The 14,520-nt window shown below is 39.0% G+C and overlaps 4 protein-coding genes across 12 annotated transcripts in view; 1 reads left to right on the forward strand and 3 right to left on the reverse strand.

The window, feature by feature from the left end:
* Positions 1-9,598, reverse strand: part of LOC126872162 (GDNF-inducible zinc finger protein 1-like) — a 25,285-nt gene extending 15,687 nt beyond the window's left edge. For 2 of the 7 annotated variants that reach the window (XM_050631804.1, XM_050631802.1), the window contains exons 1-2: positions 9,452-9,598; positions 1,836-2,144 (exon numbers count right to left, since the gene is read on the reverse strand). In XM_050631804.1, coding sequence (XP_050487761.1) covers positions 1,836-2,144; positions 9,452-9,469 — 327 coding nt within the window. In that variant the 5' untranslated portion in view covers positions 9,470-9,598. The other 5 variants (XM_050631819.1, XM_050631809.1, XM_050631829.1 and 2 more) reach the window with 5 other exon arrangements.
* LOC126872484 (polyisoprenoid diphosphate/phosphate phosphohydrolase PLPP6) lies at positions 8,416-13,558 on the forward strand. 3 transcript variants are annotated; one of them, XM_050632507.1, is made up of 4 exons: positions 8,416-8,562; positions 11,650-11,784; positions 11,894-11,993; positions 12,087-13,558. In XM_050632507.1, exons 2-4 carry the CDS (start codon positions 11,674-11,676, stop codon positions 12,479-12,481), a joined length of 606 nt encoding a protein of 201 aa, XP_050488464.1. In that variant the 5' UTR covers positions 8,416-8,562; positions 11,650-11,673; the 3' UTR covers positions 12,482-13,558. The 3 variants fall into 3 exon arrangements, with proteins under 3 accessions (XP_050488464.1, XP_050488474.1, XP_050488455.1); XM_050632517.1 differs by lacking the exon at positions 8,416-8,562 and adding an exon at positions 8,602-9,045; XM_050632498.1 differs by lacking the exon at positions 8,416-8,562 and adding an exon at positions 10,770-11,580.
* On the reverse strand, positions 9,829-11,284 carry LOC126872391 (uncharacterized). Its single transcript, XM_050632296.1, has 5 exons — positions 11,143-11,284; positions 10,965-11,089; positions 10,550-10,888; positions 10,198-10,465; positions 9,829-10,117 (listed from the first exon to the last, which is right to left on the reverse strand). The coding sequence occupies exons 1-5, from the start codon at positions 11,187-11,189 to the stop codon at positions 10,051-10,053; spliced, it is 846 nt and encodes a 281-aa protein (XP_050488253.1). The 5' UTR covers positions 11,190-11,284; the 3' UTR covers positions 9,829-10,050.
* The window catches only part of LOC126872280 (alpha-tubulin N-acetyltransferase-like), a 29,844-nt gene continuing 28,400 nt past the window's right edge, over positions 13,077-14,520 (reverse strand). The window contains exon 8 of the mRNA XM_050632011.1: positions 13,077-14,145. Within this exon, the coding sequence (XP_050487968.1) occupies positions 13,863-14,145 (283 nt within the window). The 3' untranslated portion in view covers positions 13,077-13,862. The remainder of the gene's footprint in view (positions 14,146-14,520) is intronic.

Here is a 14,520-nt window from a genome sequence, read left to right on the forward strand (position 1 = left end):
CGACCTTAAGATACCTACAGTTAAAGAAGAAATATCGAAATTCAGTAACAGATATAATATAAGAATTAACAACAACCAAAACCCATTAGTTACTCAATTACAAAGTAAATTACTCGACACGACGGGTCAGATCCGCAGACTAAAAAGACATTACCCTTTAGATCGAAGCATTAGATTCAACTAGAACCAAACATACTATAAACTCTTATAATGCAAGTTACGGTACCACGCCAAAATAATTTACTTATAATTCTTGTCGAAGTGGTCACCACTTCTAAGAAAACTCTACGTCTGATCTTTTTACTTTTCTCAAGCACCGAAGCAGACGATACAGACGATAGACTGGGACGAAGGCAGACCATAGACGGTAGACAGGCGACGATGGTGTAACGTCGATTCACATCGGAGACCAGGTCACACACCGCGGACAGGATGGCGCCCGGATGTCTGCACATCCTTGGCGCGTACCCTCGATAGTCCTAAGTACCCACCGGGGGTCTTGGAATTTTCATAGTTAAGGTCCTTCGGACCGAGCGAGTATCTCTTGTCTTAAGTTTCCTTTTACCTTTATCGTTTACTATGGGTTAACACGGAAAGTTAGTTTCTCCTCGCGTCTGGTACGTTCCGTTAGCGACTTTCTCACGAGGACGGCTAAAACCCTTCCTGGTCCACCAACCGTCTTATTATCCAATCGGAGACGGTGTCTACTGTCCTAGCTTCCCTAATCAAAATTGTCATCGACAAATCCGATAGTCCCGTGTCCTTGGACACACCCATCCCTAGCTTTCCTCAGACACGGTATCGTCGGTAAAACTCACTTATTCTGTATCCTCAGAATAGTCGACGTATCTTTACCGGTCTCTATCCTTGTAACAGTCGCGTACTTAACGTATCGTTGTAACTAAGTCTTACATAACGTGGTTGGAGTGAATTTTGATTTATGTTAATTCAGTGTGTGTTACATTGTGATTGCTGAATTCATAATAAAGTTTAATTAAAACAAAGTTAATAGCTGTGTTACGACTCAGCTATTTTATTTCATCAACCAACCCTTAAATTTACGTGACAGTATCGTCGGTAAAACTCACTTATTCTGTATCCTTAGAATAGTCGACGTATCTTTACCGGTCTCTATCCTTGTAACAGTCGCGTACTTAACGTATCGTTGTAACTAAGTCTTACATAACGTGGTTGCAGTGAATTGTGATTTATGTTAATTCAGTGTGTGTTACATTGTGATTGCTGAATTCATAATAAAGTTTAATTAACACAAAGTTAATAGTTGTGTTACGACTCAGCTATTTTATTTCATCAACCAACCCTTAAATTTACGTGACAGTATCGTCGGTAAAACTCACTTATTCTGTATCCTTAGAATAGTCGACGTATCTATACCGGTCTCTACCCTTGTAACAGTCGCGTACTTAACGTATCGTTGTAACTAAGTCTTACATAACGTGGTTGTAGTGAATTGTGATTTATGTTAATTCAGTGTGTGTTACATTGTGATTGCTGAATTCATAATAAAGTTTAATTAACACAAAGTTAATAGTTGTGTTACGACTCAACTATTTTTATTTTATCAACCAACCCTCAAGTTTACGCGACGATGGGTTTTCAGCTATAGGGTAACACTGCTAGCGTGCGGATCGGCACCAGCTCAAATTATATTCCTACTAGTACTTACACTTCTGCATTAAAATACATTTTCTACTTTACAATTTATCCACGCGTTTCTCTGTTCATACATCTAACAACCTCAACGATTCTCAATGAGAGTCGATCGTAAAAGGTCTACCAAATAAAAAAAAAAGAATTATAATCCTAAATTATACCTGATTATCGTTCTCGTCGGCTCGATCGGTGTTCCCTTCGTCGTCGTCCTGTTTCTCTTCCTTCTCCTCGTTCTCCTCCGCGACTCGTTCACCGTCCCTTTTCGTCACCAATTCCATAGGTCCGTACGGCGGCCCGGCAGAGGTCAACGGCAACGGCACCATGTCCGGTCGGTGGAGTCCGCTCAGGGCGAACGCGGCTCTCGGCAGCAACTGTGTCGCGCTTGATGGTAGAATCGGGTGCCTTCGGGCGAGACGCGGGTCACCCCAAAGTTCACCCGCGGCGTGAAAACTCCAGATCCCATATTCCATCTGCAAGCACCGATTATTAACGCGTTAACCGGTGCGACCGATTTCTCCAGCACCTTGGTATTTATCGCCACGAGACAAATAGGTCCAGTGATCCTCGATCATTTTATTCGACGTTACGTGGCAACCGCGTGGCGAAGGAACAGCGGACTCGCGAAAGCGTTCGAACACTCGTCACACAGATCTATTTATCGATGTATGGCATGCGCGTTATACGAACATTTTCGTTGGACGACGTTGGTTCACGAAGATCGCCACTGTGATACTAAAATATCGAAAGAAATCGGGCAACGCGGGTAGAAGTCGCAAGACGATTGTTGCAAACGTACGCTTGGCGAACGCGTAGCACGCAAACGGTGTTCTTGATCAAACGTGTAACTAACGCTAAAGATAGACTCGCTAAATAACGTGGCTTATCGATATGGCGAACAGTGAACTAAACTCCAGCATCGTGGTATTTGTACTATTCTTACGAAGCGTGTATTTCCAATAAATATCTTTCTACAGTGTGTCTTTAGAAATATCTCCTCTGTTCTCTTACGTTTCTAAATTTCTATCAAACTTGATTTATCGAAACGTAATCCCGATCGTCGCGTCTCGTTACGGAGCTAATGAGATTCCGAAATCTTTTACACGCGTAAGAAGCTTGTAAAGGTATCGCGATACTTTCGCGAGCCGCTTTGTACGCCCCGTATCGCGGCGTACTTGTTAACCAGATCAACGAACACTTGGCCACGGTATCCTACTTTTGCCCCGCAACCTCTTCGGTATCGTGATACCAAATCGAGGTACAAAGGATTTTAAATAACACCACGAATCGGTTGATTCGATCACGCTGGATAGACTATTTTCAAACTTCCGCCGATAGTCGATTAAGGGGAGTTTGAAATAGACACGGATAATGGAAAAGACGATATTCATTTTTGTTTGCTTCCCGCTACCTATGCACACTGTCTATGCAACGTTCTCGCTAGTCGAAATCAGAGCCGGCTGAACGATAGATGACATTACCCGAAATAGAATTAGATTCTTTAATAAAATATAAAGTCTTGCGGTAGCTCGATAATTTAGGCATCGTTCGAAATATCCCAAGGACGAAATTTATTCGAACTCGTCGAAACAATCGATCGTATAAATTTCTCGGTTAACCGAATCTCGATGTATAAATCGTGGTGATTAGAAATTGAAAAGCAGAGGAAAGCGAATTTTTGAAAATTGTCTCGAAATTTCCTATCGTTTGTACGTCATCTTCTTGTAATGGACGAACTCGAGGACGTAAGTAATTTGTTTTCCGAGAATCGAATATTAATGACGCGCTTACGCAGGTGAGAGATTCAGATAAAAGACGGAGTTGATCGATTTAACTTCCCAGAGGCTCGCGCACTAATAGAAATTTACAGTCAAAGTACTCGATTGCTTACGAGTGGAACATTTTTCATGTACGCGATTCTACGTATCGCGTGTAACGTTTTCAAATTTCATTTCTTCTCTAACGAGATAAGACTGTCGAGATTACGTCGCTGGCCCTCGAAACAAATCCGCAAACCTTTACGGAAGATATTTATTGTGAACGTATATTTAATTTGAAAAAAACGTATAGTATGCATTGTGAATGCCACCTTAAAGATATACAGGGTGGTTGGTAATTGATGGTACAAGCTGAAAGGGGGTGATTCTACGCGAAAAAAGAAGTCGAAAATATAGAATAAAAATTTTTTTTTCATTTTTCCATCGAGACAGCGATCTACAATGAGATCCGTACGTATAACGTACAGCGCGCGTACCGAGCGAAAATTCAAAGTCGATTTTCTCGAAAAAAAAGCCTCGAACGAAAAATGTTTATTCTACGTTTTCGACTTCTTTTTTCGCGTAGAATCACTCCCTTTCCGCTTGTACCACCAGTTACCAACCACCCTGTATAATAAATGTGGCAGACAGTGGAGAATTATTAACGCAATGGATGGAATCGATTAATCGAAACGTACCAAATATCCTACAACTGCTACGTAAAATTCTAGATTCGCGTGAAACGTTATCGCGCGAGAGAAATTTGAAAAAACTTTCGTATTACGTATAGACGCAGCGAACTCGTGAAAGATTTTTGGAAACGAGTTTACTCGAACGATTTCGCCGGCTGATGTACACGTTTGATCGATCCGATGTATCGTGTTGGCAACCGAGTGATTGCGGGTTTTGTCATTACCATCTAATGCCAAAATCCGCAGTCACTTAGTTGCCAACCGAATATCTACCAGAAGACGGTTTATCGAAATACTGTTCGCAGCGTAATTATAAGGTAAGAAATTCGCGAAAGACAAGTAAAAGAGTACCGTGGGACGGAGAAGAACGAGAGCAAAAGGGGAGAGAAATAGAGACAACACAGGAAGATATCGATAGCCGATGGGAACAACTCGAAGCTACGCACAATGGTATCGTAATTATCGCGCGCATATTAATACGTTTGCTTTCGCGTGTCGTGCCTTCCACGTGATACTTAATAAATTAACGAAGATAATATTCATCCGCGGAGGGAACGAGCTTTTGAACGAATCGGGACAAAGTGGAGTGTGGGGATTACGATAAATTTTCGTAATGAGATACGCGGAAACGCTTGCAATTTCAGAATTCGTCTGTGAAACGGGACAAGCATCGAAGTTAAAGATGAAATTGCGTTCGACCGTGCGCAACGTGAAAATTCAGCTGAAAAAAATATGAAAAATCACCAAACGAAAACGAAAGATCCTGTCGGTTTGAAACCGTTGCTACGTGTTTCTTTGATTTCGTTTACGATTAATCGTCGAGCGGAATTGTTCATCGCGCGATGTTTAACTTGCTATTTATCCGCGTAGTCCGTCTTTAATTTTTATCTGAAAATGTCTGAAAAAAAAAAAAAAGAGAAACGAAAGAACGACGGAGGAAAAGAGAAGAAAAGGTAAACGAAACGAACTCGAGCATAGGAGTTTGAATGGGATAGCCTGAAGCGCGCCACTTAATTGCAGCGCATTTTGTAATGTTTAATAAATAGATCCGGCGATGGACGAGTTCAAAACTCATTATTTGCGAAAGTTGGTGCACGCGTTCGTCGCTACGCGGAAACCGTGCAGGGGAAACAGTAATCATTTTAATGACCGTTCCGGTTAAAAAATTTCCAAAACAACCGGCGGACTTCTGATTACGTCGGTGCTTCGTCTATCCCCTCTCGTCGTTCGTCCGTCGAGCGAATTCGCGTAAAAATAACGCGACAAATATCTCCGTTAATAAGTCGATCGATCGGCTCCTCTCTCGCACTCGGATATGCCAGCAAGACGATTTTATACGTTCGAATTAATAATTGCTCGCTGACATCGAACGTAACATGACGAAACACGGAACGTGTAATGGCGGGTGAACGATATTTTGAAAATACGAGAAGGAAGGAAGAATTAAAGAAATAACGTTGAAAATATCCTTTGCAGATGGGGTTATTTGTTAAACAATTTATCGATTCGCCGTGCGCGCGTCAGGCTGCTTCGACGAACGTAACGAACGTAGCGAAACGAGGAAATATATTATTTGTCGCCGTCATTTGCGGTATTCTGCGCATTATCTCATAAATCAAGTAGTAATAATGCAAACAAATATTTTATTCAGCCAACATCTATTGAATTTCCGCTTCTTTTCACGGATAATGTTTCCAGAATAATTTTCCAACCGGAATCGCGTCACACGACTGACATAAATACGAATTCCGCGACAAAAGAGGAGAATTAAAAAGTTGTATTGTTATTCGAAACGATCGTACGCGAGATTCTTGAATAGTTAACGCGATAGTATTGTAGGCTTTTCCGACGTAATTTGCTGGAACGAGCGCGTTAGTTTGCAGCGTAAAATGACGACACCATGATGGTCCACGTGAAATTGGTCGGATTTAAAAGCAAAGAGAATCTCGACGAATAAACTGGAAAACGTGGTGAATAATAATAATAATAATAATTATTATTATTATTATTATTATTATTTCGGTTAACAAATTTTTGCCGCGGAGAGTATTTAATAAAGACGCGAGACGAATTAAGCAAATAAATTCGAGTGGAAAGCTGTCTCGTCGGAAATATTCAAAGAATTTGATTGGAAAAATATTTGGCAACGCAAAGTACGATACTGCGATCTTGTGTATCGCGACATTATGTCGTGGAAATCGGTGTAACTTCTCCGAACGGTAGATCTACACTGCGCGTACCGAACGACTGAAATTGCGTTTCAGTTAGAAAAAGAAGTCCTTTACGATCGGCTCTCCCGATCTACGCTACCATTTACGTAACAGAAAAACAAAACGAGAAGCTCGAAGATAAAACTTTGTTAAATAGCAACTAAACTGGAACAAAATCCTAGCGAGAAACGCGGAGACATCGGGACGCTAAGTAAAAATCGTTAATATCGAAAATCAAAAACATCGCCATCGTTTCCAACGTTAGTGTCAATTGCTAATATCGATCGTGTCATAAAAATAATACACATCATGCAAATGTAACTTTTAGCATAACAGCGATCTTACACTAATAACGAGTAGAAAAAGAAAAGGAGAAACGAGAAACAAACAAGAACAAACAACATATAACAATAACAATAATAATAATAATAATAATAATAATAATAAGACAAAGAAGAAGAAGAAGAAGAAACAATTGTCCAAACGAACGAGAAAAGGCGATTTTGCTGAGTCTCGAGCAAACAAGCTGATTAAACTGACAAGGAAACGAATGAACATCCTGGAAGCTACGCGTGTATATACGGTATATCCAACATCGAGCAACGGGTAAAAACAAAAATTTGAAAAAAGATCAACCAATGAAGCATAATGAAAGATTCCTTCTTACGGATGCCCGTCCGGTGGCCTACCGCGATTCAGGCCGATCGTCATTACGGTAAATCATCGCCCGGGCACGCTTCACCCCGAGCTTTTCTATTACTATGTGTACGAAGAAGCACAGCCGATCCTTGGAGGTTTACCGGTCGACCGGAAGTTACGCAGTACCGGCGGTACACGAGTGTAACGTGCACGCGGACTCTCCCTCACGAGGCACGGACGGGGTACGGAGAAATACGTCCGGATACGTGCTGCCGCAGAACGAACTCGCGAGATTCCTGACCATTGGACCGACCCTCGTGCATGCATACTTTAGCATAACGTTCTCTATACAATATCCAGAAAGAGGGACGAGGGAGGGAACGAGAGGGAAAGAGAACGGGAGTGGGACGAAGGGAGAAGCCAAAGAGATAGAGAGAGACATACGTACAGAGCTACCCCGATCTCCCTCCCCCTGCCTCTCTTCTTCGTCGTCCTACCTCTCGTTGACCCCTTCCCATTGCCCTCGCGAATCGATTTGTTATTGTTTTTGTGTCTGCGGTCGTCGCGGCGAGCGGAGCGAGCGGGATGTATATCGGTGGGTGGCAAGCCCGGCGACCAACGCCAAGTGGGTGGGAAGGGAGGGCGGGGGCAGAGTCGGTGTGGGTGCCAGTCGCGCTCTCGCTGCTTCAAAGCGATGCTTTTCGGCCCGACAGAGAGGCGACCAGGAAGGGCGAAACGTGCGCGCGGGGGTGGCTGCTACCAGCCTGGACAGCGGGGAAAGGGAAGGCCGCGGTAAGAGAGCACTTTCGAAGCTCGAAAGAGATGGACGAATAGATACACGCAGCTGACCAGTGGTGTAGCTCGAGTACGTGCTCCGTTTTCCATTCCCTTTGGCCAACTCTTTTACGGTACGGTAGTAGTATACCAGGGAATACGACCGTGTACCTCGAATCGTCCAATAAACAGATACCAGATACACGAATAGTATATCGCGTAGCTTTTCTCTTTTACATGTACAACTATTATCCGGTCCTTTTTTCTACATATATCGGTTACGAATGAACGTCACATCGGCTGATATCGGCTGTCTCGCCAAGATGTATCTTACGACGAATGGAAACGATTCTCTCGCGGCAAAGAGAGAAATCTCGCAGCTGGCTACGCCACTGGTTCTACCGACTGAAAAGAGTGAGAGAAAATGGGTGGGCAAGGATGGAAGCTGGCACAGTGATGAGAGAACAGGAGGGGAGGGGGAGCAAATACGGGGAGAAGGCGGGTGGACGGAAGAAACGACAGGGCGAGAGGGAGGAACCGCGAGGGTTAAGCAGAGAGGGGGTTAATGCTGGTTCTCGCGGAGCAGAGGGAGACAGCAGGGGGAGGGAAATGGATCGGATTGCGTGGTCGGCACGAGGCTGGTTAGTATGAGTGCAACGGGATAAAAGAGAGAGCAAAAGTAAGAGGGCAAGAGATAGAAATGCGGTTAGGGATGGAAGCGCGCGTGTGTGGGTGGAAAAGAGGAGACGAGAGGAGAGCCAAGAAGGCTTACATCGGAGTGAGAGAAGGATACGTGAGAGAGAGTGAGAAAGTTTCGAGGTAAGACTTCGAGGGATACGAGCTTGACTTGACAGGTGACAACCGATCGGACCACTGACGTCACAGATCACTCGCTCGGCCGTGTACGCTACACGCACAAACACGATTTATCGCAGCACACATACACGCACATAAGAGAGAGAGAAAACGAGAGAGCGCGCGCGCGTTCGACGTGTCGTGCATCACGCCGTGTTACTTCCGTTCCGTGCACAGAGTACGTCATACGTAAGCTTTCCACGCCGCGAGAAAAAAAGTACCGCGCGCGAGAGGGAGAGAGAGAGAGAGAGAGAGAGAAAAAGAAAGAGAGAGAGAGAGAGAGAGAGAGAAAGAGAGAGAGAAAGAAAAAAAAACTGGCATGGGATAGACAGAGACAGATGGGAAACTAGAAAAAAAAATAACGGTGCGATAAAGATAGGGGTGAAACGGAACGAGGGAAAAAAGAACGAGGTAAAGGGAGACGAAATTTTTCACCGGAAGTAAGTAGTAAGTATTTACGATGCTAACCGGCCGATAGCCCCGCGCGACGCCTCTATCTGGTTACCATTACACTCGGATGTATGAAATGCGCCAGCAGCATACACCATCCCCCCACAATAGCCCTATTTATGATTGGGCAAAATTGCTTTCCATGCGCAGAATAAAATCGCGCGCGGGCGAGGAAAAATCCGCGGGGGTTGGATGCACGCGAGTTACGCGACCTGCGCCGCGCTCCTTCCATCGCGATGTCTTCGAATTCTTCAACGAGGACGTCTCGCCGCTGTATACGAGTCCCTTCGATTCATCATTCACGCGTGAATGATCTTTGTTCTTTTGATTTTCTTTATGACATCGACTCGCAAAATTTGGGAAAAATTAAATATGGCGAGAGGTCGCGGTCATGCGTACTTACACGCGCCTCCAGCCCCATCTTCTAGCTCGCCAATCAGCGAATGTGAGCTGATTTCAAAGAAATTCCGTCTGCAGCGCTATCCTCGTTTAAGGGTGTATCGTGTATCGAGAAATTTTATAAAGATAGGTACCCTTAATTACGCCGGAAAGAATTGTAGTTTTTCTTCCCGTGTTACCCCATCATCTCCTTCGTGCTTCATGTAGATCAAATACAATCGACGTTGTAGCGTAATTATAGTGACGTTAATTTAATTATTTTTATTAATTTCCAAAGTATGGCGACATTTGCTTCAATTATCATATGTACATATATATATATATATATATGTATATATACAATAATATTCTTCAGAAAGTGAAATCATCGAATTTCTGTAAAAAATTGATGAATATTTTTATTTTCTTTGCATATAAAAATAATATCCAAAATTTAAATAGAATTCTGATTTAATCCATATTGTAAATATATAATCGTGATAATTAGCAACCCTTCTCTTATAAATCTTATAAATATTACAAGTAATTCTCAAATATATGAAATATTTTAAATGATCTAATATCGCAGCATTACGTATGATTTAGTACCTATCAATTTTGGCTCTACATTAAGGTCAAGGATGCAGATTTCAATGTAAGAGCTTGCAACTCGTAAAGTTCTTTTTCTAATCTGTAAGAACAGGGATATTACGTCAGTGATTGTACTATACAAAATAATTATCAAAGAGCAGAGAATTTGTTATTTTATACCTTCTTTGATGATCTTTAATATTATTTAAAGTACGCACAAACTGCTTAATCCCCTCATTAACGCTTTGATATGATTCAATTTTTGTTCCAATTAAATCTACGATAGACTTTAAACTCTCTGAACACGATTTCAAGGCTTGTTTTGTTTCTTCCCACTCCTCGGGTGTCTCAGGAAGAACTATATTATCGCAACGAAGTATATCCAGAGGTTTTAGAAGATTATGTAACTGCGATAGAATTTTCTCTAATAGTTTATTCTCTTCTCCTCCTGTAATCATAACAAGTTTAATTATTTAGAAACATGTAGGTAATTCAGTGATACGCGAAAAGATGGTATTTAGGTAATATTTACTAGTGCAATTATTCACATCTAGAATTTGAGAATCAATTTCATTTTGTATCTTGGTTAAATTTATTATATCTCTTTCTCTAGTTTTTAATTTAAACAATTTCTCTTCGTTGTGATCATATTCCTTGGCTATCGTGGCCAGCTGAGATAAAAACAATTTCTCCTTTTCTTCTGTTTTCTTTTTTAGAATTATTTCTGTCATAATCTTTTGTAAATACTGATCGTAAAGGAGTTTCAACTCCATGTCGTTGCATTCTGAATCCATTATTTTTGTTCCATCTGCCATTGATTGCATAGAGGATATCGAGGTACGATCCAATGCAATTTTCTTTTTTGGGAAACCTAGATGGTACGATTGGTTTAGTATTTTAACTTTGTAGAACTTTAACGTAACAGGAAGTCAAAGTAAAATTTTTACTCTGTTGCGAAGCAAAATCAGATGGGGCCATTGTTGCCCTATGGTGTGAACTACCTGCACGAACATTTGTTATGTGATCCACTGTATTCTTTTTTACTGATTCTGGTGTAGAAGTCTTTTGTACCCTAAAAATATATAAAAGATTACTACTCGAGAAAAAGTAGTGTTTTGTGTTTACCTCCTAAGTCGTTTCAGTTTTGGTGTTTCCGCCTGATCTTTCTGCATTTTTTTATTAGCGATTCAGTTAATTCAATCCTTATTCAGTTAATCTAGAACTTTTAATTGATAGGACGTATGTCGCGACAGTGCTGATAATCTCTTATATGCACAAAGCTTGAAGAAATTTCAAGTTAAGGTTTTACGTCATATCGGAAAGTACAATAAAGTCGCCAAATTGTCAGTTTGAAATTGTTCGAATTTTTTCCAACGCTGGTGCTGCCATCTTTGCATATCTAATTCCTGAAAATGTTCAGAATGAAATTCAGAAGTTCGTGGACAAAACGACTTCTAATTCAGAAATTCTGAATCTGAGTCTGTGGTTTGACGATATCAGTGATTTGTTAATAATTATTTTAGATCTACTTTTTTAATCTGTAATATACGTACCATGGAGAAGGTATTTTTTTTTTAATAATATTTCATAATATTAAATAATAAAATATATTTATTTTTTAAACGCTTTCAGCATCCTAAACGAGAAATTCCATCAATGTTAAATAAAATACTAGACCGTGATGTCCAGTTAACAAGAAGTGTTGTTAAATGTGTAGAAAATTTGCCACTAATGAGAAAGTTAAGAATGCATTACAAGATGTTAGAGGTACGTTTTTACTTTGGTGCAAGATACGAAAAATATAACAAAAGTATTATATAAAACATCAGATTTCTTTGTACATGAGTTTCTAACTTTAATTGTGTTATTTGCGTAGATATCTTGCCATGCAGTACCTTGGATAACATCGATACTTGCATTTATTTGGATTCTTAATAATAAAAATTTGTATCAAATGCAAGTCAATTTGTTAATGGGTAAGAACAAATATCAAGATATATATATTGAATATTTAGGAAAGAAAACAATTTTCAATATCGACATTACTGGTATTATTATTATGTTTTTAGCTTTAATATTGGACATTATCATTATTGCCATATTGAAAGCGTATATAAGAAGAAGAAGACCAGCAGTTAACGACGATCCTTTTTCACTAGGACCTGATAAGTATTCGTTCCCATCGGGTCATGCTTCTCGGTCGGTACTTATTTTTTATTTCTTTAAATATCTATGGCCCGTGTCTGATATTTGTCTCCTATCAATATCAATATGGATCTTTGCTGTAATTCTGTCTAGACTTTTAATGAGAAGGCATTATATTCTTGATATTTCTGCAGGAATTTTTCTAGGTTATATCGAAGGAATGCTTGTAAGCATTTTATATTTAGAATCTGAAACTTGTTCCAATTTAATATATTGGATAACCGATGAGAAACTAGATGGTGCAGAATATGATATTTAAAATTGATTCACTTTTTTAATATAATATTAAGCAGTGATAGAAGATTATGTCGATCATTGTTATCTTTTATAATATTTATGTTATGCGTTTGATTAATCATTTGCAACAAAGAAAGATATTGAAATATATGATATTTCTTTATATTCATTTTTAAATTAGATAAGTTGATACTGAAAATACTAAAGTAAAGGTAATTGTCAGATAGAGTGCTCTTTTTGTTATATCGTTATTATCAAGACTGTTTATGTAAGCACTGTTAATTATTTTTATGAGATAAGATATGAAATGGTTCTTAATTATATAATGATACATGCTTTAAATTATGAATTTATGGAAGATGTTTATACCAAATAATGCAATCATATTTATATACTTTTATTTTCTTATCACATAATATATTTTTATCGACAACAATTTCAGGTTCCACCTTGTCCTAGCAATATCGTAGATTTTTACGAATCTGATAATAGAAAATACAAAGGTTGTAGAGCATAATCAATAAATATATTTTGTAATAAACGTCTTTGTTCCAATAAATGTTGAACTCGACGAGATTAAAAAGGAATAATAAAAGATTCCTTTAGAGTTCAGTATATAATGTAAAAAAAAGGGGAATGATAAGTTTATTGTACAAATCACGTATCGCTACATTTGTAATATATGAAAAATGTCTTGTACCATTTTCATCTACGTATAAAATTACAAGCCAGCCTATATGTATGTATATATGCAATCTACACGTTATGAACGTCAGTCGTGTACTACGATATTAATCTGGTTTCCTACAATAACTTACTAACAATTTCAATATTATCATCGTTTCAGTCAATTGAAACATATCGATTAGATATTCATTTTCAGCATAGGTATTCTGTTATTATACTGGTATTCGAGTTCAAATTAAAAACGCATAAAGATTTCCAATATTTTTTTCAATAGAATGCTAAACCTAATTAGAGCTCGAAAAAGTGCGAAAAATCATCAGCATTTAGATTTTATTTTTTTGGAGCTATAACTTTTATAATTTCTCCTCATGTTTCAAGTTATTAGTCATAGTAAACTAAGTATTGAAAAGTTTCTGCGTCTTTTATTCAAAGTGCAATCCCATGATATATGTATAAATTAACGATGGCCAATGATAATCTGTTAATTGTTCTCACAGAAAGTAAAAACAATTGATTTTAACAATTATAGTACACGTTTTTCGCCTTGTCATATAAACTAATACATAACGTTCACCTCAATTACCACAGCTGCCCAATTTTCATCAAGCTTATTATTAATTATCTTTCCTCCGATACTTTATTATCAGAGGTAAAGCGTTCTTAATTTTGTCGCACATGCAGATGATATAATTCTAATATTGTTCCATTGTTTTCGTTTACCATAAAGGAGAATGATAAAATTTTAAATCTAATCGAGTATGTTGATTGGGACCAGCTACTTCTTGGCTACACGAGGGTGATGGTTTCATATTTTTTTCGGTTTTCTCTGTCTCTCGTAAAATGGTAGCTAAAGGAGTCGGTTGATAGTCTGGTAAAGCAGGTGTTGGTACTGTTGACAATTCGCTTGTACGTTGCTTCTGTTCTTCTTCCGAATAAAGGCTCAACGATCGTGGTCGTTCCGGTTTCAGTTGAGTCGCAGCCGGCGTGCTCGGTTTTTCACTGAAAAAGTAACTTCCCATGAAGATGCGTGGAAACATGTTTGATAATAACATGCATTCCACGATCGTAATTGCTTGTTGCGTGCAGTTTTACGTTGTCAAAGTATAACAATTATATTAAGGCCTAAAGAATAATTATAGATTCTTTTAATAAATATGCTAAGCAAAAAAACGTTATTACAATATCGATTTAAAAAAAATATAAAACACCAGAATAATTAGGTTTTTATTTGAAAATAAAATATATTTTTTAAATGTTTTTTTTTCAAATAAATTATTATCTTACGCCTATATGATGAGATAATGAATGATAATATTTTTGTAAAGAAAATAAATCATGCATGGATCACACAATTTTTGCAAGTGACGCAAATGA

Source organism: Bombus huntii, chromosome 1 (assembly GCF_024542735.1).
Source record: "Bombus huntii isolate Logan2020A chromosome 1, iyBomHunt1.1, whole genome shotgun sequence".
Lineage (NCBI taxonomy): Eukaryota > Metazoa > Arthropoda > Insecta > Hymenoptera > Apidae > Bombus > Bombus huntii.